The following is a 27,533-nucleotide window of genomic DNA, read 5'->3' on the forward strand; positions in this document are numbered from 1 at the left end:
TATACTAGTGGCTCATCAAATTCAACTAGTAGGTTACTCAAATATTAGGATAACACAGGCCAGAACATTAAACTAATCAAATTGGTCAGGTTTGCACAAAGATGGAGACAAATTTTGCTAGACATGTGTGGGGAAACCAAACCCTCCATTAAATCTGTGCCTTTAATTCCAAGATAACAAAGTGAGGAGCTGGATGGCCATAGTAGGCCAAGCAGCATCTTCGGAGCACAAAAGCTAATGTTTCGGGCCTAGGCCCTTCATCAGAAAAGGGAGAGGGGGAGGCTGGTCTCAAAGAGATCTGCCTCCTCTTCTCTCCCTATTTATTTCAGAACCCTCTCCCCCTCCCCCTTTTCTGATGACGGGTCTAGACCTGAAACGTCAGCTTTTGTGCTCCTAAAATGCTGCTTGGCCTGCTGTGTTCATCCAGCTCCAAACTTAGTTATCTCGGATTCTCCAGCATCTGCCGTTCCCATTATCCCTTTAATTCCAATACCAGTTTTTGAAGAACCATTTAGCAAAATTCTAATAGATTACGTATGATGTCTACCTAAAACCTGAAATGAGAACTGATATCTTTAATGATTACCGACATCCCCACAAATATCCTGAAGCAATGCATTCAGGGAAAATTACTACAAAGGTAGTCGTAGAAAAGTTAGTTCAGTTTGTCATGGAAAATGTCAATTACCTAAAGAAATACAATTAAATAAAGATTCAAAACTTTATTTCGCAAATTTCCAAACAAATTATGAATACTTTGAGATAAAGCAATTAAAATTAAAATGCCTTCTTGTATATCACACATAATCTCAAGGTGCATCAGAAAGGTGGTATCAAACTTTGAAGGCCATAATTGGAACATATTGCCAAGAAAATCCCATTTATTAGGATAAAGGAATTCATTAGTTACTTTTTTGCCATTTGCTAATTGGTCATAATGAATCCATGGGATTTAGTCCTTTTGAACTAATGTATAGACATGAGGTCTGACGGCCACTTAATCTAATTAAAGAAAAACCGATGGACCAAAGCTTAAACATGATATCTCTCAGCTTCCACTATTTTCAGAAATATTGGCCAACTCCAATGAGTCGGGTTAAAAGCATCTGACGACTGCTCAACATGCAATGAAAATTAGTGGAAATTAGAAAGGCTGGTTATCGGAGACAAGGTGTTAGTGTTGTTACCTGTCTGTGGGGAGCTATTAAAGTAACATTCATTGGGCCATATTAAATGAAAAATAAACTCAATTATGTGAATTATGTAGAAAGCACTTTAGACAGGAGGAAAAATTAACATGTTAAAAAGATATTACGACAGGGATGATATTCAGAAGATGTGTATTTGCGGTAATAAAAGTCGTAGAGAATGAAATGGAAGCAACAGAGCAATTAGAGAATGAAACTGAAAATTCAAAAATTGATGCTGTAACTGTCAGATTTGAAAACACAGAATAAAAACTGAAAGATCTGCAAATGCTGTAAATCAAAAGCAAAGCAAATAGCTGAAACTCAGTAGGGCTGGCAGCATCTATGATGAGAAGTCAGAGTCAATGTTTAGAGTCTGGTGACCCTTCCTCATGACTGATGGTAACTAGGAGAATATCGGTTTATACAAAGAAGATAGGGTGGGAGGAGGAACAAACGATAAGGTGGGGATAGAGGCCAGAGGCACAGAACAGTTGGGCAGAAGAGGAATGGATAACGATCTGGCTAGAAGGGTGAATAGTTGTTAATGGTGACTGTTAGTGGCTAACAATAGGTTGGGTGTAACAGCAGACAATGTGAAATCAAGGCCCGGTTTTGTGGGGTCTGGGACTAGGATAAAGTTCAAGAGTTCAAAAGTTATTGAATTCAATATTGTGTCCAAAAGACTGCAGGGTCCTCAAGCCAAAAAGAAGGTGTTGTTCTTCCAGTTTATACTGAGCTTTGCTGGAGCACTGAAGCAAGCCTGAGACAGAGGCATTGGCCAGGGAACAGAGTGCTGCATTGAAGTGGCAGGCACTGGAAGTTCAGGGTCATTTTTGTGGGCAGAATGTAGGTGTTCTGCCAAGCGGTCACCCGGTCTATGCTCCTTTTCCCCAATGTGGAGACCGCATTGTGAGCAGCGAATGCAGTAGACTAGATTATGTGAACTGCAGGTAAAGCACTGCTTCACCTGGAAGGTGAGTTTGGGCTCTTGGATACTGAGAAGGGAGGAGGTAAATGGGCAGGGTTTTACACCTTCACCGATTGCAGGGGAAGGTGCCGTGTGGCCATGAGCAGTGTTGGGCGTGAAGGAAGAGTGGACCAGAGTATTCTGGAGGGAACGGTCCCTACGGAAGGCGGAAAGTGTGGATCTTCCGGATGTGGTTGCAGGTGGGATGGTGGATAAGGACAAGGGAATCCTATTGCTATTGCGGGAGGGAAGAGGGGGGCTGAGGGCCGAAGTGCGGGAGATGGGTCGGACTCAGTTGAGGGCCCTATCAATAATGTTGCTCAGGAATCCTTAGTTGAGGAAGAAGGTGGACATTTTGGAGGTTCGCTTGTTGAAGTTGGCATCATCAGAACATATGCAATGGAGAGGAGGAACTGGAAGAATGGAATGGAGTCTTTACAAGAAGGTGGGTGCGAGAATGTTTAGTCCAGGTAACTGTGGAAGTCGATGGGTTTATCGAGGATATTGGTGGCCAGTCTATCCCCAGAAATAGAAATTGAAATAGGGGTGTTAAGGAAGGGAAGGAGGAGTCAGAGATAGACCAAGTGAAAGTGATGACAGGATGGCAACTGGAAGCAAAATCAATAATCTTTTCAAATTCTGGACAAGAGAGGGAAGCAGCACAATATCAAAAAAAAAGTTATGGGTGGTGGCCAGAATAGAACTGGAACAAGGAATGTTCCACATACCCCACAAAGAGACAGGCATAACTAGAGCACATGTGGGTACCCATGGCCATCCCTCTAACCTGAGAAGTTGTTTCGGGTGAGGATTAACCCATGCCAAGCAGAGGAGGGTGGTGGTGGGTGGGGGATGGTTCAGGCCTCTCTTCAAGCAAAAAGTGGAGAGCCCTGAGTGGGGAATGGACATGTAGAGTGATTGCACGTCCATGGTAAAGAGGAAGCAGCTGGTGCCTGAAAACAGGAAACTGGCTAAAAGGTCAGAGGAATTGCAGGTGTAAGTGGGCAGGGACTGGAACTAGGGGAGAAAAGACTGAGTCAAGATAGGAAGAAATGAGTTCTGTGGGGCAGGAGCAAGCAGAAACAATGGGTCTGCAAGGGCAGTCCTGTCTGTGGATTTTCAGAAGGAGGTAAAAGTGAACTGGGCAGGGCTGCAGGACTATTAGTTTGGAGGAAGTGGAGGAAAATCACCAGATGAAACGAGGTCAATGATCATACTTGATATAATGACCTGATGTTTCATAGCGGTGTCATGGTCTGGAGAAGACAGGAGGAGGTTTCTGAGACCTGGTGCTCAGCCTTTGCAATGTAGAGATCAGTATGCCAGACTACAACAGCACCACCATTATTGGCAGGCTTAAAAATAAAGTTAGAGTTGGATCTGAACTTATGGAGTGCAGTCAGTTCGGGGGGGAGATAGGTTGGAATGGATGAGGAGGGCAGAGAAATTGAGGCGGCCATTGTCATGCTGACATAACTCAATGAACACATTGATTGCATGTAGAAGGCCGGAGGGAGGGATCCAGGTGGAGGGACAATGCTGGAGCTGGACAAAGGGGTCCGGGGACAGGGAGAAGACTCTTGTCCAAAGAAATGGGCATGGAGGCCCAGACAACGAATGAAGAGTTCAAGGTCATGTTTTGCCCAAAATTCACTAAGGCGGGGTCGCAAAGGGATAAAACTGAGACGTTTGCTGTGAGTACAGAATGTTCAGCATCCGACAGGTTAGGAGGAAGGGTGAATACATGACAGGAGGTGAGGGTAGGAAGGGGAATGAAATCAGAGGGAAGGAGAAGGGGGAAAGGTTCCAGAGAGCCGGGGATATTTCAGAGTTGTTGCATCTTGTGTGCCTTGATGCCTGAAAGGGAAAAAAATAGTTTCTTGTTAGCATTAAGAATGAGCCAGAGGATGAAGTGGAACTGTGGAGTGGCACAGCCCTGAGCCAGCGTGATACGATGCTATTGGGGAGAGAGAGGTCAAGAGTGTGCATGTGACAATGCATGGCACTGAGTTTGGATCTCAAGACGTGGCGAGAGTAGCTGTCTGTGGAATGTTGAACATCACTGAGATATCTGTGATTCAGCTTCGCAGAATTCCTGCCACTTCATCACACCACCCTGTTCCCTCGCCAATATCTGTCTCAGGCTTGCTGCAGTGCTCTGTGAAGCTCAGCATAAGTTTCATTTTTTACTTGGGGACCTTGCAGCCTTCTGGACTTAATATTGAGTTCAATAACTTCAGGTCTTGAACTCTCCTACGTCCTAGACCTTGCCCCACACACCAGCCCTGTTATCACATAGTCTGCTATTACACACATTGTTAGCCACTAACAGTCTCTATTAACCAGCTATTCACCCTCTTTGCTAGATTTTTATCCATTCCTTTGTCTGTCCAACTGTTCTTTTCTCTCTCTCCCCACCTATCATTTACTCCTTATCCAGTCCTGGTACCCTATATTCTGCATTTAAAATAAAATTTTCCTAGCTACCATCAGTTCTAAGGAAGGGTCACCAGCCCCTAAAATGTTAACTCTGATTTCTCTTCACAGATGCTGTCAGACCTACTGAGCTTTTCTGTTTTTGCTGGAAAACGCAGAGGTGTTTCAAGCTTACATAGCAGAATGCATTATCTTCCAATGCACCACCAAGGTGACTTATGAAGGCTATTATAAATTATACATCAGTTTTCAGGAACAGACCAGGAAGATTTGTTTTGGCTGTTTATTATGTTAATGTGCGGGATGCATCACCCATAAAAGAACACACATACAGACTAATTCCATGAGGTTATCTTAAGTGAGGGACATTATTGAACTGAGTCATAGTAGCTAGAACTCATATAGGAACAGGAGCAGGCGATTCAGTCTGCCCCACCGTTCAATATGATTACAGCTAATTGAACAATTCCCGACCTTTTCCTCAACCATCTGTGTAACCGCGTACTTCACTCGGTATCAAAAATCTATAAATCCCTACCTTAAACATACTCAAGCATTTGCCTCCAGAGCATCTCTGATAGAGAATTATAAAGGCTAACAGCCCTCTGGGTAAAGTAATTTCTCCTCATCTCTGACCTAAGCAGCATCCCCTTATTTTTAAACCATGCTTCCCCCCTGGTTTTAGACTTCGCATTCGGGGGAAACACCTTACCTATATCTACCCTGTCTACCCCTTTATTATGAATCATAGAATCCCTACAGTGTGGAAACAGGTCATTCAGCCCAACAAGTCCACACTGCCCCTCTGAAGAGCATCTCACCCAGACCCATTCCCACTACCCCTAATTTCCCCATGTGTAGCCCACCTAACCTAAACATCCCTGGGCACTAGGGGCAATTCACCTACCATGCACATCTTTGGACTGTGGGAGGAAACCGGAGCACTCAGAGGAAACCCACACAGGCACAGGGACAATGTGCAAACTCCATACACACAGTCACCTGAGGCTGGAATCGAACCCAGGTCCCTGGCGCTGTGAGGCAGCAGTGCTAACCACTGAGCCACCGTGCTGCCCTCTGAAGTATTTTGAAGGTTTCCATTGATATCCTGTCTTTTCATCTAAAGCAATGGGGCCAAAACCAGATAGGTCACAAGATCGTGTATCGATTACAATAACGTCAACATGGTGATAAAAACAGAATCACATCATATCCCAAAATTGCAGGACTGTATTTAACTAATTATTATTCAACTAGAATTGTTCGAATTATTCAACTCAGAAACTGACTACATGTCTGTAAAAATACTCTACGCTGCAAAAGAAGCTATGAGTCATAGAAACAGACTCTTTGGTCCAACTCATCCATGCCAACCAGATATCCAAAATTAATTAGTCCCATTTGCCAGCAATTGGCCCATTTCCCTCGAAACTATGCATATACACATCTAGGTACCATTTAAATGTTGTACAGCCTCCATCACTTTCTCTGGCAGCTCATTCCATATGTGTGAAAATGTTGCCACTTAGGTCCCTTTTATATCTTTCCCCTCGCACCTTAAATCTGGTGATGGCTCTACACTATTTGAAAATTAATATCATCAACAATATGGAAGAGTTAAAACAGAAGTTGCTAGAAAAGCTCAGCAGGTCTGACAGTATCTGTGAAGAAAATTCGGAGTTAACGTTACGGGTTTGGTGAAGGTAATTGGAACTGAAACGTTAACTCTGACTTTTCTTCACAGATGCTGCCAGATCTGCTAAGCTTTGCCAGCAACTTCTGTTTTTATTCCTGGTTTACAACATCCACAGTTCTTTCAGCTTTTATTTAACATGGAAGAGTTGTTGTTTATAATTGGAGAACTTTACTAGAAAATGACATAACCTTTTGTGCATTAGGATCCACTTTAGAAGGGTGAGGATTGATATTTTTCTTTTGATTCAGAGAACATCTACAGCATGCAAAAAAAACCCCTTTAATTTCAGTTTGGGATTTTTACATGGTTTTTGGCTAAAGCTGGATGTATCAATAAGTTGTTCCTGAGAAAGGGAAAACATAGTGTAGAATTGTTACATGTAGGATACCTTGGTGTATGGAATTTAGTAAAAGTTCCAGACAAGATATGTTTGGTTAAGACCCTGAAAAGTTATTTCAAGCAGAGGAAGTTTAAGCTCAGTTATACGAATGATCCAAGAAGAGGTTATCTGATTCCCAAGACTGCGAATTGAAGTCACAGATAAATTGAGTCCAAATGAGTGACAGCAAAAGGAATTCTCCCTGGCATGAGTACTGTAAATGGGTGCTTTTGGGATTGAAATTTGTTGAATTTTAGCTGATAGCATAAATTTAAAAAGGGATAATGACGGACTCAGTGAATGGGCAAAACTGAGGCAGATAGAATTCAGAGATAATGGGAACTGTAGATGCTGGAGAATTCCAAGATAATAAAATGAGAGGCTGGATGAACACAGCAGGCCAAGCAGCATCTCAGGAGCACAAAAGCTGACGTTTGGGGCCTAGACCCTTCATCAGAGAGGGGGACGGGGAGAGGGAACTGGAATAAATAGGGAGAGACGGGGAGGCGGACCGAAGATGGAGAGTAAAGAAGATAGGTGGAGAGAGTGTAGGTGGGGAGGTAGGGAGGGGATAGGTCAGTCCAGGGAAGACGGACAGGTCAAGGAGGTGGGATGAGGTTAGTAGCTACCTACTAACCTCATCCCGCCTCCTTGACCTGTCCGTCTTCCCTGGACTGACCTATCCCCTCCCTACCTCCCCACCTACACTCTCTCCACCTATCTTCTTTACTCTCCATCTTCGGTCCGCCTCCCCGTCTCTCCCTATTTATTCCAGTTCCCTCTCCCCGTCCCCCTCTCTGATGAAGGGTCTAAGCCCGAAACGTCAGCAGATAGAATTCACTTGTTTTACTGTGAGGAAGTGTGACTTTATCCATGTTGGACTGATAAAGGATATGTTAGGGTTTTTTTCTGGATGGTATAAATATAGTGGATGCCCACAGAGACCTGGAGGTTCAGGTGCTTAGATATCATTTAAAATATCATAAACCGGTGCAGAAAATAATCAAGAAAGCTAAAGGCTTGTTAAGGATGACTATTCCAGTTATTTCATCAGGTTTACTGCTGGTATGACTGGACTGGCCTTGAGGTCTTGCAATGCTGTCAGATATTCATGTTGCACATGAAAATTGCACAAGTATTATGGAATCCAATAATATGCCCCAGGAAAATGCATCTTTCCTTTTAACTAATGAATTTGTCCAACATAGAGTCATAGAGCACAGAAACAGAACCTTCGGTCCCATCAGTCCATGCTAATCATAATCCAAAACTAAACTAGTCCCACCTGCCTATACTTGGCCCATATCCCTTCAAATATTTCATATCCATGTACTTGTCCAAATACCTTTTAAACATAATTTCCTTTTCATCAAATCATGCTGACCTTTCCTGGTTTTATGTTGATTTTCTAAATGTCCTGCTACTACCGCTTTGATAATGACAAACACTAACTGACCAATCATTTTCAACTTTCTACCTACTGTATCTCCTTCCTTGGAAGAACTATAACGCTGGCAATTAGAGATGGGCAATAAATGCTGGACTCATCCGTAAACGAATTTTAAAGGGTCAATCTCTGGGGCAATAGGGAAAGGGTAATAAATGCCAAACATACCAGTGATGTCCAAATCCTGTGAATGATTAAATTTAAAAAATTACAATCTATTTGCACACCATATGGCTTGTATGTTTTAATCTAAAGTTTCTCTGGAATTATTATTTTGTGTTGACCATCTTTTTGAATATATAGTAGAATCTACATTTCTTACTATAGAAATTGGCTTCCGAAGCACCTCAGAGAAATATTAACACACAAGGACAGCTTTAAATTTCTTTTGTTAATAAGAAAATTTGTTCAGGATTCACTCTATTCTCATGGAGAATCAGTTTTAGATATTTACTAAACAACCTATTCAGAGACACAATTACACACCCTGGAACACGTGGGACTTAAACCTGGGCATCATGGCTCAAAGGCAGGGACACTACCATCACACCACACAATCCCTTTAGCATTTATTTTAACACAATCAAAACTGATGTAAAGAACCAGAGGGGTTGGTATACCTGATTTAAACCAGCGTATAAAGCATGCATGGAGAAATTTAAGTGTGGCTGGATTCCTCTGTTCTTTGGTCTCAGTCAACACATTTCTTTTCTGCACATAATGGCACTGCTGGGGCTCCATGGCACAATATGCTATGAACGTTAAGAGCTCTATTAAAAGCTTAAAAAGATGAGAATCCTATGAGCACTCAAAGCACTTGAGATTTGCTGGCCATGAAATTTGACAGGGTCTGAAAACAGGCGCAGGAACCATGGAGCAGTGCGTCCATTGCTTTCAATGCTTAGAGTACACAAGCTTTGTTACTATAGCATACAGTCAGTATGAAGCAAGTTATCGAGTAGCTATCTGTTAAAGCAAGAGCTGCAGAATACTGAAAGGTTGGCATGAGTTCAAGCTAGTCTGCAAAGCATAAAGCCTGTTTGCATCTCTTAAAGTGGAGCATTCTAAAAGTGATTTTCACTTGGTTGACAACCAGCATGGACACAATGCCCAAAGGGCCTCTTTTTGTGATGTAAAAGTCTTCCACTCTATTCCATTTGATTCCTGGTTTGCACCATGGAAGGCTTTGGGAGGTCAGTTTTTGGGAATTCACTGCAGAATATCTAGCCTCAGACCTGCTCTTGTAGCCATAGTTAGGTTTTTGCTCAATAGCACTCCCTCAGGTGACTGTATGTACAGAGTTTGCACATTCTCCCTGTGTCTGTGTGGGTTTCCACCAGGTGCTCCAGTCTCCTACCACAGTGCAAAGATTGCAGGCTGGGTGGATTTGCCATGCTAAATTGCCCATAGTGTTCAGCGATGTGTAGGTTAGGGATGTTAGTCATGAGAAATTCAGGGCTACAGGGAAAGGATAGGGAGATGAGTCTGGGTGAGATGCTCTTTGGTGGGTCGGTGTGGACTTTTTGGGCTGAATGGCCTGTTTCCACACTTTAGGGATTCACTGAATGGTGAGGGATTTGACAATAATAATGTCAATGTGGTTATGTTCTCTTGTTAGAGATGGTGTCAAGAAGGCTACTTTTATCAACCAATTTCTGAATATTGTCTGACTGTTCTGGTATGTGTTACAGGCACCTTCATGATCTAAAGGAGTTCCATTTGGAACTGAGTGCTGTTCAATTATTAGTAAACATCCCCATTTCTGACCTTTTGTTGAAGGGAAGATTATTGATAAATGTTACCGAAGATTGCTGGACTAGGATTCTGTCCCTTTGAAACTCCTGCAGCTGAGATCACTGGCTCCCAACACCACAACCATTATTACGGTGTGTATGATTCTAGCTAATGGAAGAATTTTCTCTGCTTCCTATTGACATCAATTTTGCCATGGAATCTTTGTTCCGCAGTCAAACAAGTGATACCTTGATCTTAAAGGCAGTCAAGTCACTTTCACCTCAACTGAAATTCAACTTGTTTTTAAAACAGAAACTGAATAGATATGATATTTAATGTAGAAGCATTGTGCAACCTATCTCTTAAAGTGACTGCTGATTACAGACAAAAGAAGCTATCCTTGGTGTCTACGAAGTCATAGGGGAAGCAGATTATCAGCAATTCACATTCGAATCCCACGTAAACATATTAGAATCTAAAACAATCAAGAAGATTTGGCAGAATCTTACAAGAGTCTGAGTGTCATGGTTTGGGGAGGCTTTGTGGCAGAATTGGACAAGAAGTCCAGCAAAGCCAAACTTGACATTGGGGGAAACAACTTAATAATCTTTTCTACATTTCACAAGCAGCAGTGAGTTTCCTGCTAGGCAGTGGCAAGCTTCCAATAAAATGGAATATTACTTGTTAAATACTTTATCAACAGCCTAACTTACAACTTTCTATCTTATCAAACTTCCCAAACAAGGTTGATGCTGAGAAAACTTAACATGGAAAGCTAAGCAGATACCTGGGGAATACAGCTGGCTATTTGCTTGAAAGGGCTTCAGTTTTGTACACTGTACACCAAAATGTCAAAGCATGCCCCATGTGCACCAGCCATATGTATCCCCTATCCCCTATCCATGGAGATTGACATCTAACGTGTCAGCCTCAACAAACCCTCACTGCACATCTCCAAATTGTAGAAAGAACACTTTTGCAATTCAATGCTGTACTGGCAAATACCGTTGTAATACTGCAGCAAGGACACTTTGTGCTCATGGACATATATCCAGCTTGTGAGTTGGACCAGGCTGCATTTCTGTACTCTTTTCTCACTGTCATAGCACACAGTCATTCTGCAGCTACTTGGATGCTCACAGCATCCTAGTCTTGCTGTTGTGTGCTTTCCCTAACTCAGCCAAAGATTCCACGCTCATATTACTTTTGCCTTGTTCTGTTGCTTAGTGCCAACATCAAGCCAGGAGGCTTGTCCTGATTATCAGCAGGCCTCAGTCAAGTCAAGGGGGCAAACTTTCAGTAAGGGGATCCCAGGATAGTAACTCAAGCGCAGCCTCTGATACCAGATATCAGGGATTTCAAAATGACGAGAAAACTACTTATGGCTGTCACAGCCAGAATGGTGTCCACACAACAGGTGAGGACCTGATTGCTGGACAGCCCACTGCCCTTCTTAAGTCCTTCTGCCTCATCAGGGACTGTTTTCCTCCTGGAATGACAGATACACACATATTCAGAGAGATAAAAATGGGTGGCACGACTGTTACCTTTTATGCAGATAAGTTATCCGAAGCAAATGATTAGGCATGCAGAGTTAGTGGTGTTGTAGCATAGGGTGGATGACAGCAATTGAGGGAAGATGTTGCAGACAACCGTGAGAGTGGTAGAGCATGAGGGTTGGTTGGAGGTGTGCGTAGTTAGCAGAAATAGAATGAGTATGAGATATTCAGATGAAAATGATATACAGGCCAGGTATCGATATTGCCATCTGTCATGTAATGGGAACATATCAGCAATCATGCAGGGCAGCCCTGGACTGACAGCACTTGTCTGAGTACACAATGGGCTTTTAAAAATGGAGCAGCTGCAAAGGGTACAGGTGAAGTCTGGGATATCTGCTGAATGGCAGGTGTGGTGAGTTTGGGCTGAAATTGGGATATGAGGAACTAGGTAGTTAATGAGGTAACTTTGGTTGGAATTGGCCAGAAATCTCAGTAGGACTCATGGCAAAAACCTCCATCAAACATGACACAAATTGATCATAGCCAAAAAGTACTTAGAATCCAACCCATCGTGTTTGATCAATGGTGTTGTTAGTTTAAAAGTAGTCTGCCTTACAATACTGAAAGGTAACTTGGGGTCCTGAAAGCTATCCCAGCACAGGCAGTTGTGTGAAAGCCAAGGATTATAAACTAACCCCACAACTACTGCATCATAGCATAGCAGTCATGGGTCAAACAGTCTGATGCAAGGAAAGGATAAAAAGGAGACAGAGGAACAGGAACTGAGCCCTAAGACAAAGAAAAGGGGAAAATCAGGAAAGCCAATTCCCAATTTTTAGAAGGAAAGTATAGAAATCAGTGCTGCAGGACCATGCCTCGTTGATTTCAATTGTGACAAATGAAGTCCTATAAAGGGGCAGTAGAATAAGAGCCACAGGTCGTCTTTCAACCAAATTTGTATCTAGTTATTAAAGTCACAAGCCTTTGGGAAAATGCAAAGTGGGAACACAGAAACCTACCAGGATTTCACATGTAAAAGAGAAATGACCCCTAGTGATTCCAAAGAACCAGGAAAAGTTACCATAGTCCAGAACACTGGATGTTTACAGACACTACTGGCAGGGAGAACTGAGGACCTCCCACGTAGAAGCAGGACAAATTCCAAGATAATAGTTAAAAGACTAACTGGAGAAGCTGTTGAGATGCCATTAATTAAAATTCACCTCAAGAGTGAACTCATTAGGTGGTTGGTGATAGTGGGGTTAACCTAAAATTTTCCCAAGCCAGGGGCCAACTTCTTGCTAGGAAATAACCTCATAAGCTGGACACTGTAATATTCAGAAAGTTCAGAACAATCCAGGGAGGCTGAAAAGGCTAAACAGTTTCAACCAGAAGCTTGTAAAGTTGAAGCCAGATGAATAAAGAATAGAAGCCCTTAAGGGGTCAATACCATCACTAAAGGTTGAAATAGCTCAGATGATATCCAATGGATTAAATAGGAACAAGAGAAATCTCAAAGCGGATCTGGAGGCAGTGAGGAAAGTGCTCCATATGATCTAAGAGCCCAAAGCAAGTCACTGAATAATTAGAAGGGCTGAAGAAGCCAAGCACAGTAAGTGGAAAGAGGGATAGAAGGAAAGAGGCTGTTACTGTAGGATTCCTGACTAAAACTGCTAAACTACTATAAAACTAGACACCATAATTCTACAAAATGTTTCTCTGAAGTCACAAGATGATTTTTAGAAATTGTGCTGGTATTGGGACTGGATTGTACACATCTCAGGAAGAAATTACAAGAGACCTTCTCAGAATTCAACAAATTTTACAAGGTAAATTAAACTCCTTGACAATGATTGCCCTGGAGGTGAGAATAGCTTGTCCTGTAACCTGAGAACTATACAAACTAACAGCTGAAATAGTTAAAAGCTAATTACTTTAACTAACAGAAACAAGATAGATCTGTTACCTAATTTATAAGTATTATGCAACAGCTTTGGCATAGCACCTATCTCCAGTATGATCACTATAAAGCAAACTGAGAGACATTAATTTAGCTAAAACTCCACAAAGAACTCTGAGAGACATCTTCAGAGAATGAACATTCTCAGCAGGAAGACAAAGAAGGCAAATTGATAAAGGCACTGCTATGCTGAACCAGGCAACCAAGGGCCACAGTAATAAAATGTGAGGCTGGATGAACACAGCAGGCCAAGCAGCATCTCAGGAGCACAAAAGCTGACGTTTCGGGCCTAGACCCTTCATCCTGATGCTGCTTGGCCTGCTGTGTTCATCCAGCCTCACATTTTATTATCTTGGAATTCTCCAGCATCTGCAGTTCCCATTATCTCTGATACTATTTTAACCAAGGGCCACAGCCTGCTTTGCTGTAAATATGAAACAAACCAAACAGCATCAGCAGGGCTTGTTACATTCTTAATGTTTTGGTATGAAATTCATGTTTTTGCTACATGGTCTTCAGGACTTAAAAATCTTTCCTAAATTATTTTCATAATGCACGCTATTCATAATGTGACCCATGCTGTTGTGGAAATCTCATCTTGCTTCAGCAACAGTTATAACTTCAGACAGGGAGCACTCAATATTGCTTGTGACATTCAGTAGAACAAAACTGTGAGAGCTTTAATTCATTAAAAATTGCATACAATTGCTGAACTGATTACATGAATTTGAAAGTACAAACTTTTTTCGACAGTATCAGCAAGCCGGTATTAGTAAGGTGCAAATTAAAGGGAATACAAATGTATATCATGGAAACAATGAAACTGAGCAGGTGTAAGGCAAGTTTTCCTTCCATTTTATATAAAATAATGAATGTTAGACCAAGGAGCAGGAGTACACCATTATTCCACCCAAGCTTGTTCTGCCATTAAATAAGATCTGATCTAATTATAACCTCAAGTCTGCATTCACACCTACTGGTCATCTTTTACCCACTTGAATATCAACAATTTATTTACTTCTGTTTAGAAGACTCCAAAGACTCCATGACTCACTAAGAAGAAAGAAACAACCTCATTTTTAAATGAACGATCTTTTTATATTAGTGTTCTAATGAATGTAAAATTTAAGCAACATCCTGCTGGAAATTGGATATTAAAACAGAAAATGCTGTATATACTGACAGCATCTGCAGAGAAAGAAACAGAGTTAATGTTTTCTTCAGAACCGTAATATTTATTTTGGTTGTAATCATGTTGTAGGATTTTAATAATGTACATGTTAGAATGACAATTTTCCATATAAAATTTTAGCAAATGAAATAAAATGTCTTGAAATCTTCGTCAGAAATTCACTGAAATCTCTTACTTATATAGTATAACTTCTAATGCTAACACATTGCAAACTAAATTCAACACAAATATGCACATTACTAATAACAAATAGTACAATTTCAGCCATTCTTTTTGGTTTTCAATGCCAACTGAACCAATGTATTAGGACCAACCCACATCATTATCATCATCTCATACACCTAATGCCAACAGAAGTATAAAACAAGCAAAAAGCGACACACACAAGAGAAACCATCCAAGACACAGAAGTGCTTTCTAATTTGGGGTTTAAAGGAATTCATATCAATTTTCACATACAAGTTCTGACATTGCATACTATTGATCACCAATAAAAATATAGCTTTCTTGTAAATAGGCGAACAAATACTTTAACGTATAATGGAAAATAAAATTTATGGAAACATTTAGCAGTTGTTAAAAATTTAAAATTTTTAATTTTTTTTTCAAAATAAATTTAAATGTAGTTAATTATAGCAAGCAATATTTGACGCAGAATAGGAATTAATTTTGTGTGGAAAACACTCACTGTTCGCTTTATAAACTTATAATTTAGTATCAATGACAAAGTATTGCTTAAGTTCCAAAATAGTATGTGAATAATGCCATCAATGTTCCGGAGAAAAAAATAATTGTAATTTTGATGTCATACAATATTCATAATATTACGATGAGCAAAGTTTAAATTTCTAAAAGAATGAGACGGAAATTAGAATATCCATAGTTGAATCAGAAACAAAGAGTGGAACCTTCTGACTTTGGAAGGTGTCTTCTATATTGCCTGAAAGATTGTGGAGCCACTACCACTGATTCTCAGAAGGAAGGTTGCCACAATTCTGTCCATCATGTACAAGAGGTCACTGATGGGCCTTTACCCAGAATCAGGTCCCTGGGGGTGGGAGTACTTTCCAACAGGAGCTGATTTTTAAGCAATGGCCTGCAGCTTCAGTGCTGGCAGCACCACACCTAGCCACTTTTAGGGGAAGTTGAGATTCAAGGCATTGCTGTGCTTGTGGAGACACATGTAATGTGTCACAGCCATGTTAAGCTGGCAGATCTCCTTTCCTAAAGCACATTAGTGAACCAGATGATTTTTTTTAATGGCAATTGACAGAGATTATGTGGTTGCCATCAGACATTTTTTTAAACAAAATTCAAATTTCATCATTTTCCATGGTGGATTCGAAGTGGTGGTATTCGAAGCCATGTCCCCAGAACATTAGCCTGGGGTTCTTGGGTATTGCCACTACGTAAACCTCCTCCCCTTTGTAGATTGCCATGGCAGCTTCAAGCTTCACAACACTAGATTCCAAGGTCAAAGGTAGGTGAGTTATGAGGGTGGGGAATTCCAGGACCAGGGTCTTTGGGGAGATTGGGGCAGTAGATTTGAAAGCAAGGCTTCTCTGCTGCCAATCCTGTTCTCTATGTATGTGGCAGCAATGAGGGACTGAGTACTTTTGAACAATCCCAAGCCCCAAGATGACAAGGAGCTACAATCTTTTTCCTTCCGGGAAGGTGCCTGTTGGTAGGCCTGTTGCAACTTGGTTAATGCCAGGACAGCAGATGGAGGTCCTTAAGTGTTCATTAATTATCACTTAGGACATCAACTAGTGGTGGAATGGGAAAGTCAAACAAGGGTCTTTCTGCTCAGAACTTAATTCAGGTAAAGGGGGAAAAGCATCAGTGGTTCAGGTATACCTCCTCCCTGTGCCTTTCTAGCCTCCTACCTCACCCCCTCCAGGATCAGAAGATTCTGTCCAAAATATAAAGGCACAAATTCAAAAGAAAAGTCAGAACCTGGAATTGAAACTGAATAGTGCTGAGAGCAATAATACTGACAGAATCCTCCAAGGTGCCTAATTCTTCCCATGTACATTCAAAATGCTTACAGACTTTTTCATTTTACCATTACAACTAAAGATGAAAAAATAAATTTTGTTTTTAACACAAAGCTTGTTGATTTGCAATTGGTTGAATATATTTTCAAAATCTCAAATGTTTGACGAATCTTAAAAGTTCTCTTATTTACAGTTTTTTGATATCAATCTTGAAGATCGTAGTCATTATTATCTTTAAACAAACCCGATCCTAAAAATTATAATAAACGGTACTTCTAACGACTGGGTTTATTGCTGTTGTTTGATACTTCATGCAGTAAATTATTTGAAAAAAGTGATTCCGATTTAATACAAGAATGTTCCCATGGTTCGAAAGTGATGAAACAACTGCATGCTTTGGAAAATTCATACTTGAGTTTAAAAACTGGATTAAAAAGATATTAATCCAGTATTTATCTTTGTAATAATATATTTAAATTACCTATCTTTTAAAAAATCTATTTTTGTAAATATACCACATTTTAATTTTGAATTCTGCAATCTTGTTTTGTAACTATTGTAATAGTTTCAGACAGATGCAGCTAGATCTAAATTATGCAACTCATTTACATATTCTAGTCATAGGATACATGCAAATGAAGATCATTTACATAATGGATTCCTGTCATTGCTACCGCTCCTTTCTTTACCTCCTATTCAGTAAGCTTTGATATTACAAAACAAAAAGCTTTTTTTTGCTGAAAAAGGGATTTTATTTTGTACAACATGCCTCCGATTGCTGAAGTAAATTCCTTCAGTAACAATCAGAAATTATCTAAGTGAAGCAGGTATCTATACTCCAGATTTTATTTCTTTTTTCTCTCTTAATTACAGGAAATAACTTTGCCTTAATGAGGTACTTTATGTAGATTAAGCACCTGAGCCAATTAGTCAGCTCTGACCTTGTCTTGCAAAGAAGGTTACAGAAGACTAGTATTTAAAAAATTTAAAGGCTCTCCCCTTTGCCTCATCTTTTCAAATGTTAGGTAAAACGGCATGCTGATAATTACTTAATCAAATATGACAGAAGGGACTAATTTACTGATTAAAATAAAGCCCGAGGGTGATATGACAAAAATTTCTCGACAACTTCATTCCAGCTTTCATTTAAGTAGGCTTTGAGTATTTATAACAAAATATCCTTGCAACATATTGTCGCAGATGAGACTGTAAAGCGTAGTCTCCCATCAGCTATAGTCCAATAAACAGCCGATGCTGTTCCTGCTGCTGCTGCGGGCTTCCCTGCGCCAGCACGGCAGTTATGCCAAGCTATTGGTGTGTTTACCCTTTGGGAATGTTAACTATAATTCTTCAGCTTTTAAAATCAATTAACCCTTATGTTAATTAGTGTCAAGTCTATAGAAAGCCGCGCAAATGGCAAGAGCTGGCACACTGCCATCCATTCACTGGCAGCGCCACAGCTCTCTTGATAACAGCGGGTATGTTAGGGCCCGTATGTACGTCTGTCAGAACTGTTGAGCCAAGGGAGATTATCCAGACCCCTACAGCAAACACGAAGTCATATCTGAAGGCGCAACTGGCAGGATTACCATGCGCTCCACTGTAAATCCTTCCTCAGAGGACATGTTTCAAGTTGAAAACAAGGATGTGTGCATGTCTCTGTTTAATCATCTTTTGCTTGGCCGTGCAGAAGCGACTGCCGATACTTTCCCCCCTTCGAAGACAAAAGCCGCCATGCCATCGACTGTGTTTTCGAAGGATGCCAGGAAATGAAAAAACAGTAGTAACGACATGGTGCCAGGGGCAATATGGCCAATTGTCAAAGCATGAGCCAGTGTTTTGTTCGATGTCGACTTGTTTTCTATTCAACTTCGTTTACAAAAACAATACCAACAAAAACACAAAGGAACTATTTTGGAGTAACGCTTTCAATCCGATGCCATGGGGAATGACAGTGAACCAAGCGTACATGTCTGCGTGGTACTGCCACTTGACAGAGGAGAAAAACGAGGATTTGTGTAAAAATTATACTTTGCAACTTACAAAAATGGGAATAAAGGCGATTTTGGTGCTCACAATCTTCCTGACAGGACTTTGGAGATTTACTGTTTAATCTGGAGTGTGTTTTTAACCATCAATTGACCCAGGTACACAAGGAAAATAAAAATCATACTCTTGCAGCAGGCAGGCTGCCTGAGATTTATCTGCATTCAGTGCTATCACCAGGGAGATGAATGGGCCGATCTGTAGCCTTTTACAAGATCCACTATGGGAATGAAGGAGGAGGGATGCCACAGAGACGTGTACAAACTTGAAGTGAGAAGGTTTAAAGGTGCTACTTGGATAAATCCTGCAGTACATTGAATGGGAAAATGAAATGTTTCTCTGTATCTGGGAGGGAGTGCCTTTTTACTTACGGTGGAAGCGTTGCCGTGGATCCCGAAAGGTGTTCAGTTGGCATCGCACGCAGCGCTACCGACGAGAGCTGAAAACAAAAGGAACAAAAAGTACAAAAGAAATTTTGAAAATAATTACGTATGGATTTTACAAAACAACCAGAAACAGAGCAATCTAATGGAATACTTCTGCAACTTCCTTAAGTGCCACACAAGGGATGCAAATTGTATACACTGCCGATTCAACCTGCTGGTGATGGATTTTAACCTGGCATCTTCTGGGCAATTTAAAATGAGTTCTGGATTTATCTTTTAATGTACATTCTCATTTTCAAGTACGTGCTTATGAATGTAAACGGAGAAGATTTTTGGTAACAAGGTGTTTCTGCTGTGGAAAGAATCTACGAGGGTTTGACTGGAATACAATGGCAGCGGCGCCTGTGAAAACCGATGTTCAGAGGAGAAAAGCTCTCTGCAGAGGGATAACGTTAAATGGGTCACAGGCTCTACCAGCTGCTAGGTTCCATACGCCGCAATCAAAGTGAATGTTCTAAAATTATTACAGTCAAACAGTCATGTGGTGGCAGTTAACGTCCCCAGTGTTTAATCATCTTACAGTAGAATGGTTTTATGCATATTTCATTTGCATATCATTAAGCTGGTTAAGCATGGGGTATTCAGAGTGGGATGAATACAATGTGAGTCTCATATGATCCATATCAGAAGCTAGTCTGCTCAATTGACTGTCTGCTTTTTTCTCCTCTTTTAATCCGCTGACTTTGTTATATCTGAAACACAGTGGCTGGAAATCATTGTGGATTCCTAATTTTATTCTGACAGCATTTTGAAAAAAATTATATTCAAAATGATATGGCAGAGGAGATTTAAGGAAACATGGATCGCTTTAATACGGAAATGTTGCTATATAGGAAAACGGTGCTAATAATTTCTTAATTTCTGTGAAAATACAAACTTTTTTTTGGTAATTAAAAAAGAGAATGTCAGAAATGAAGATTAGGTGAAATTGTGGAACACCACCTTTCAACATTTGTCCATAATCAAGAGACCACATGCGCAACTATTTCTGCACAAATTACCATGCATCTAATTTTGATAGCCACTATTAAACCATTAATGTGATTAATCAATTATTTCAGTCTGAAAGCCTATTATGCGTACACGACAGATACAGTGGGGTCTTTGTCACTTTCATACATGAATAACATAGTAATCACTGGCCTTTGTGTATTTTCTCAATGGTTTAATTCATTCACCCCAACATTGCCTAGTTCTGGCAGATAATCAAAATTACTTCCTGGGAAAACTATAAAGACAATTAAGCATGGAAATCTGTTGCTGATGTACAACACATGAATTCATTTGGAAATTAGGCCGCTTTGTTCTTTCCTTCGCTCTCGCTTTTGTTGCCAATATTAATATTCAAATGAGATACATCGTGACTCTACTGTACAATTAGCTGGCAAAAAAGCCACACACTGCTGACTGCGACATTTTGTGTAGTGAACATGCAGATGTCGCTGTTGTTCTTTACATGGGTATAATAATATGCAAAATAGCGAGCATCGCTTGGATACAAAATAATTTAAATTTTATTTCAAGAAGTCTCTGCCTTTCTTCTGGAGGAATGGGCTTGTAAATGTAGCTCGAGTCAAAAGGTGTAGGAATTCTGGAAAATTTGCTATGGAATTATAAACATAATGGCATAAGTGTACATGTATTCATCTATTATCATCCTGAATAGTACCAATTCAACTGCTTTTGAATGGATTTATCAATATGGATAACCTTTTTTTCTATTTCTGAATATTCGATGTACTTTACATACATAACTGAATTGCAGAGAACTCTCTCCAATGGCTTTCACTAATTTACCCAATGGATATTATCACTCAGTCACTGATGACTTTAACACCGTTGGTATTGAGGGCACCTCTTTTCACTGCTATTGGTAAGATGGTACATATTTATATGCATGCACTGACTTTGCGTCTTTGTTGACTGTCAAATTCTGTGCAAATGAAAAGTTAGCACTCGAAACCTTAATGGCACTACATTCGCTAGCGCTGAGTAATATTTGGAATGCTTCCGATTAATACAAAAGAGGTCTGCATATTTAATGAATGATTTTTCAACAAGAGCAATCCGTAAGTGTCTTTAATGATGGCATTTTGTGCCATGAGAAATAGCTTCTAAATTTTTTTATGCAATTATATTGTTGGCAATCTATAATTCAGCGTACCATTCACTGTTAACATGGAATAAATGAAAGCAATTACTTTTATCAAAATGTTTTAGCGATAATTTTAAAAATATAAGTATGAGAAAAAAGTACATTAGGTTGCTTTTGAATTCAAAATGTATTACAAGAAATGATTTCAGTACATTCCCGATTAATGATGAATATATAACCAATGAAAATTACTTCTGAGGCTTGCAAACAAACAGCATAGCTCTCATTTTAAAAACATTTGTTTCAAAAGAACTGTCAGAAACCCTGAGTAAAATACAGGATTTTGAGCTCCTACAACCAATTACAGTCAAAATTAAGTAAATTAGCTTTATGTAATTGCTGTTTCCGCCACACAGCATTTGGGTATGAACTCATATACATTAAAAAATACAACTTAAAAATCATAATAAATGTTCAATGAGCACAATATTTCTAAAGTAAAATTAAAAAATCCTATTGTAAAATTGTAATACAATTTTTATGCAATTATATTTTCCACAACTGTTCACAACTATTTCTACAATTATCGACAACTGATAATACTGAAAATACAGAGATAAGTTAACATCCAACAAAAATAAGAAAAAAGGAATTAATAGTTTTCAAAGAATCTAAGAAAATTGGTTATAATGGAAATTTGAATTTGTCTTCTTTCAAGTGCTGAATGATTTGACGTAAGTATCCTGCTAGAAAATGGCATCTCAGTTTTTCTGTAGCAATGAATCCATAGAAGTTTTCTCACATTGTTGCTCAGAAAGATCTTTTATTTTAAAGCAGTGTTAATTTCTCAAGTGAAGCTACATCATGATTCTAAAACAAAACATCATTGCTCCGCTAATATCAGAGACTTTTTTGAATACATAAAAATCAATTAATTAGCACTTTTATTTCCTGTGTGACAGGCAGCAGCCATGCATTTGATTTCAGGCTTCTCATGAGTGCTACATTCTTTGAAGTTTTTAACATGTATGCAGCAAAGCTGAGGTGAAATTGTAGAACTTAGATTTTGACTAAGAAAACACTTAGGTGAAAATTATTTTAAAATACTCTTGTAAAAACATAGACCAATTGACATCTGTAGCATCAGATGATGGGATTTCTACATTGTATTGTAATATAATTCCAGAACTTTTCCATACTGCTCAGAAAGGTAGGAGAACAGATTAAAATTTAGTGATAAATCTCACACTACAATTAAACCTCCATTAAAGGGAACTTACAAATCAATACTTCCCATTGTATCCATCACATGCAATTATATTTTTTATGCGTTTATTAAATTGACAATCCCATTTATGCAATTTTACAATGCAATTTATTTTGTTCGAAAAGTGAGATCTTTTGCAAAACATTGCCTCTTGTTATGATATGTTCAAAAAGTGATTGTAGATCTTGGTTTTTCCCATGGTCTCCACGTGTTTGAAGTTGGTATAAATGTATGGTAGAAATAAAACAAAACACCACAACTGTTTTCGACCAAACCAAATCCTCTTGCATTAGTACTCTAAAAGCAGTGGTATAGTCACTGGTCATTACAGTGAATCCAGTGATTTCACCCTCCCCTGAAAAACTAATTCTCGCAATGAGTGCTACCAAGTCCAAAAATAAGGGAATTCTGCTACATAATTTACTTCTTCCATTTGCCTGCATCCACCCATTCCCAGACAGACATATTATGCAACCAAATAGGCATATTATGCAATCACTCTGAATGAACTTAAAGTTTAGTAGATAGAAAATTTATATGCCAGATCAAATAAGGTCAGGATGTTTTTCTCACGTCAAGCAACAAGATCTAATGTCACACAATTTCACCAGGTCAGAGGTAACTGATGAGGGAAATGCCAGAGGTCTCTAGGCGTTTACAGCAACCAAAAGAGTTTTATTTTGCAAACCCTTAACTCAATGAAATTTTTGGTCCTTAAGTTGTTAATGTTGGATAGAAAGCTGAAAAGGGATCTAGCCAAGGAACCAAAGACAGATGGAAAATTCTGTAATGAAACAATGTGTGCAACTTTTAAGTGGATTGGCCATGTTAAACTGCCCATAGTGTCCTGGGATATGTAGGCTAAGTGGATTAGCCAGGGGAAAATGCAGGGTTACATGGATAGGGTAAGGGTGAGGGTCAGGGTGGGATGCTCTTCAGAGGGATGATGTGGACTTGATGGGGCAAATGGCCTGCTTCCACACCGTAAACATTCAATTATTTAAGGAGAAGATGCTTCAAGTACAGACTAGGGAACATTTCAATGAGGTTAAAAAGTTGAGTAGCCAGTGTTCATGCAATGATGACAGAGATGAAAATATGATGAAACAAAAATTAAATGGATAGATAATATGACAGCCAAATTTTTCAAGTAAGAACTAGGTCAATACAAACATTTTCAAGGGAGGGGGAAGAGGAAGTTAAAATTGGCACAAAGTGGATATGAGATTATAACAGCAATAAACCCTAGAACAGAACTCAAACAATCCAGGAGTTCTGAAGACTTGAAATGTTAGCTCATTTTTCCACTCTACAGATGCTGCAAGACCTGCTGAATTTCTCCAGGATTTTCTGTTTGTTCCAATTGCTTCAAACAGTGAATAGGTCATAAAGAGATGGAATGGGGACTATTACAGACAAACAAGGTGATATATGCTACAGGCACAGGACAAGGATATAATACTTAGATGAGTACTTATTAATCAGTGCTTATGAAGAAATATTGACAAAATAATAAAATGGAAATAGTAGGGAATGCAAGGAATGAAAATTAATAGGCTGGATGTACTGGCTATGCATAAAGTGAATAAACTGTCTGGTCCAAACAGGTATCACATTTTTTATTGCGATACTTATTCTGATATACTTTTATTCTGATTAATGAATCCGCAATTAAAAACGAATGGTAAAGTTGTACAGAGTAAACATGAATTTATCAATTATATTTGACAAACTTGGAGGTGTTTGAGGATATTACTTGTAGTGTTTATAAAGCAGAGCCAGCGGATGTGGAATATTTGGACTTTCATATTTCATACAGTCACAGAATCATAGAGATATTCAGCACATAAGCACACCCTTTGGACCAACTCATCCACACCACCCAGATATTCGAAATAAATCTAGTACAATTTGCTAGCATTTAGCTCATATTCCTCTAAACCTTTCAATTCATGTACCCATAAGATGCCTTTTAAATGTTGTAATTGTACCAGGCTCCACCACTTCCTCTGGCAGCTCATTTCACACATGTGCCATCCTCCACATGAAAAAGTTGCCCCTTAGGTCCTCTCAAATCTTTCCCCTCTCACCTTAAACAGGTAGATGGGATAGTAGGGAATGCAAGGAATGAAAATTAATAGGCTGGATGTACTGGCTCTATCAATGCCCAAAAATACTTAGAATGCAGTATTGGTTGCTGTTATTTCATTGCAGAAGCCTGATTCTAACTAACTTATGTGATTTTTGTAAATATGACAGGAAGTGCTTAATTCCAAGCTTGTTTTCTAAATGAGCAATTTAAATTGCTCGTTAAAACATTTTAGAGATCACTTGTGCATGATTACATAATGGTTATCTAATGATTCAGTATATGTTCTCAATATAATACTCAATACTAACTGTCAGCAAAAACTCACTGTCAGAACAAAGCTGGACTTTTTTTTCAATCAGTGGTTAAATGCCTTCAATTTGTTATGCTTTTCCTGGGCATATGTTGAAGAGCTCATTTAAATATATTGCGGTTCAAAAATAATTTTACAAAAAACAATTATATTCATAATGTACAGCAGCATAACATGGTTAAGAGAACTTCAGTTTGATAACTGCATTAACTGTAGCATCTAAAGAATATTGAGGTGGTCTGACAACCCACTTAGGAAAGTGTGCTGAATCTGGAGCCCCACCACTCTTAGGGTCAAACCTAAGATTCAGGATTTAATCAAATTAAACAAAGTTCCCAATTTTCCTACCTGATGAACTCAGATAACAGATAACACTGTTGGGCATTCTGTACTTAGCAAAAAACTACTGCTTACAACAAACAGGTCATAGCCAACCACAGGCAAAAAGAGCTATGAATAACCAACATGTAATTCTACTACTGGAACTCTAAACCCTCTTTTAAACACATACAGATAGACACAGACAAAGGATGGAGAAAAGAAATACTGGAGATAAACAGTTCACATGATTTGACAGGAAGTCTGTTTTGCTCCTTCCAGACTTCCTGTTATCTGATTTCCTCAATTTCAGACTCCATTCTTTGCTTAAAGTGCAGAACTATTACTATTAATTATAATCTTTCAGTCACTGGTTTGAGGACACAATTTACAGCAACTAATAGAAGAGAATGGCTAGTTATCTTATTGGCTTTGGTTACTTCACTGTATAGAGAGACTGACAGAGTCAGAGACTCAATCACTATTGCAGTATATTGGCTTCACCCCTTGTATTGTCCACAGTCTCTCTGTCCACCTGCCCAAGAAACATTCAGAGAGCTATTGTCGTGCTGATGACTCTTTGTCTCTACAACTGGTACCAATTGCACAAATCAATCAGCAACCTGTTTCTTCGTGAAGCTGACACATCCATTGTATTTTTTTTATTCATTAGTCGGATGTGGGAGTCACTGGCTGGCCAGTATTTATTGCCCATCCCTAGGTACCTTTGAGAAGGTGGTAATGAGCTACCTTCTTGAACTGTTGTAGTCCACCTGATGTGGGTTGTCCAATGATGCCATTAGGGAAGGAATTCCAGGATTTTGATCCAGCAACAGTGAAGGAACGATGATGCATTTCCAAGTCAGGATGGTGAGTGACATGGAGAGGAACTTGAAGGTCGTGCTGTTCCCATGTATCAGCTGCCTTGTCTTTCCAGATGGAAGTGGTCATGGGTCTGGAAGGTGCTGTCTGAGGATCTTTGGTAAATTTCAGCAGTGTGTCTTGTAGATAATGAACACTGTTGTGACTGAGCGTTGTTGGTGGAGAGAGTGGATGTTTGTGGATGTAGTGCCAATCAAGCGGGCCGATTTGTCATGGATGGTGTCAAACTTATTGAATGTTATTGGAGTCGCATCCACCCAGGCAAATGGGAGTGTCTCATCACACTCCTGACTTGTGCCTTGTAAATGGTGTACAGGCTTTGGAAAGTCAGGAGGTGAGTTACTTGTCACAGAATTCTTAGCCTCTGACCTGCTATTGTAGTCACTGTGTTTATGTGGTGAGTCCAGTTGAGTTTCTAGACAATGGTAACCCCAAGGATGTTGATAGTGGGGGATTCAACGATGGTGACACCTTTGAATGTCAAGAGGCAGTTAGATTGTCTCTTATTGGTGATGGTGATAGCCTGACATTTGTGTGGAGCGAATGTTACTTGCCACTTGTCAGCCCAAACCTGGATATCGTCCAGATGTTGTTGCATTGAAAGTAGACTGTTTCTGAGGAGTCGCAAATGGTGCTGAACATTGTACAATCATCAACAAATATCCCTATTTCTTATGTTATTGTGGAGGGAAGGTCATTGATGAAGCAGCTGAAGATGGCTGGGCCTGGGACACTGCCCTGAGGAACTCTTCCAGAGATGTCCTGGAGCTGAGATGACTGACTTCCAACAACGACAACCATCATCTGATATGCAGGTATGACTTCAACCAGCAGACAGTTTGCCCCCTGATACCTATAGATTCCAGTTTTGCTAGGACTCCCTGGTGCCACATTTGGTCAAATGCAGTATCTTGGGCATTTTCTTCTATTGCTTGCACAAAGCAACAGTGTAAACAAACACAGTGAATTCCAGTAACTTTCTTTTAAAAGTAGAGCAATTAGTCGGCACAACATCGAGGGCCGAAGGGCCTGTACTGTGCTGTAATGTTCTATGTTTTATGTAATTTTAACCACAGTGTTTAATTTAGACAGATGCAGAAAATGATGAAGAAACTCAGCATCATCTGTGGAGATAGAAAGACAGATAACATTTCCAGTCTGATATGACTGTAGAGAACAGTTTAGACAATACTAATGTTTCTCCAGCATTTTCAGATTTTCAGCCGTGCAGTATTTTGTTTTCTCTTGATTTAAAGTAGTGCTTTTCTCATTTTGGTCCATAATCGAAAGCTTCCACTTTATAAGAGATGAAACCCCATTTCAAAAATGTGCTTCAACTTGAGACTCAAAGGCAACAAAAAGTGAAACTTACATTCATTCATCTTCCCTTAAGTAATCTTAGTCAATCTTTCAGAATTTCCCAAACCCTTAACTTCTTCCAACGTCTTACTTTCGGGACAACACATCTGCAATTACATTATATTTCCCAGAAATATGAATAATCTTTACGTTACATGGTTGAAACAGTAGATTCTATCTGAGTAGTCTCAGGATTGAGTTTTAAACTTTTCAATGAA

General features: G+C 39.5%; 1 protein-coding gene across 1 annotated transcript in view; it reads right to left on the reverse strand.

Annotated features, from left to right (window-relative positions):
* LOC125459774 (golgin subfamily A member 4) overlaps window positions 1-27,533 on the reverse strand; it is a 709,733-nt gene that overhangs the window by 527,102 nt on the left and 155,098 nt on the right. Inside the window, exon 6 of the mRNA XM_048546606.2 lies at window positions 18,918-18,985. Within this exon, the coding sequence (XP_048402563.2) occupies window positions 18,918-18,985 (68 nt within the window). The remainder of the gene's footprint in view (window positions 1-18,917; window positions 18,986-27,533) is intronic.

The sequence above is a fragment of the Stegostoma tigrinum genome, chromosome 16, assembly GCF_030684315.1.
Source record: "Stegostoma tigrinum isolate sSteTig4 chromosome 16, sSteTig4.hap1, whole genome shotgun sequence".
Lineage (NCBI taxonomy): Eukaryota > Metazoa > Chordata > Chondrichthyes > Orectolobiformes > Stegostomatidae > Stegostoma > Stegostoma tigrinum.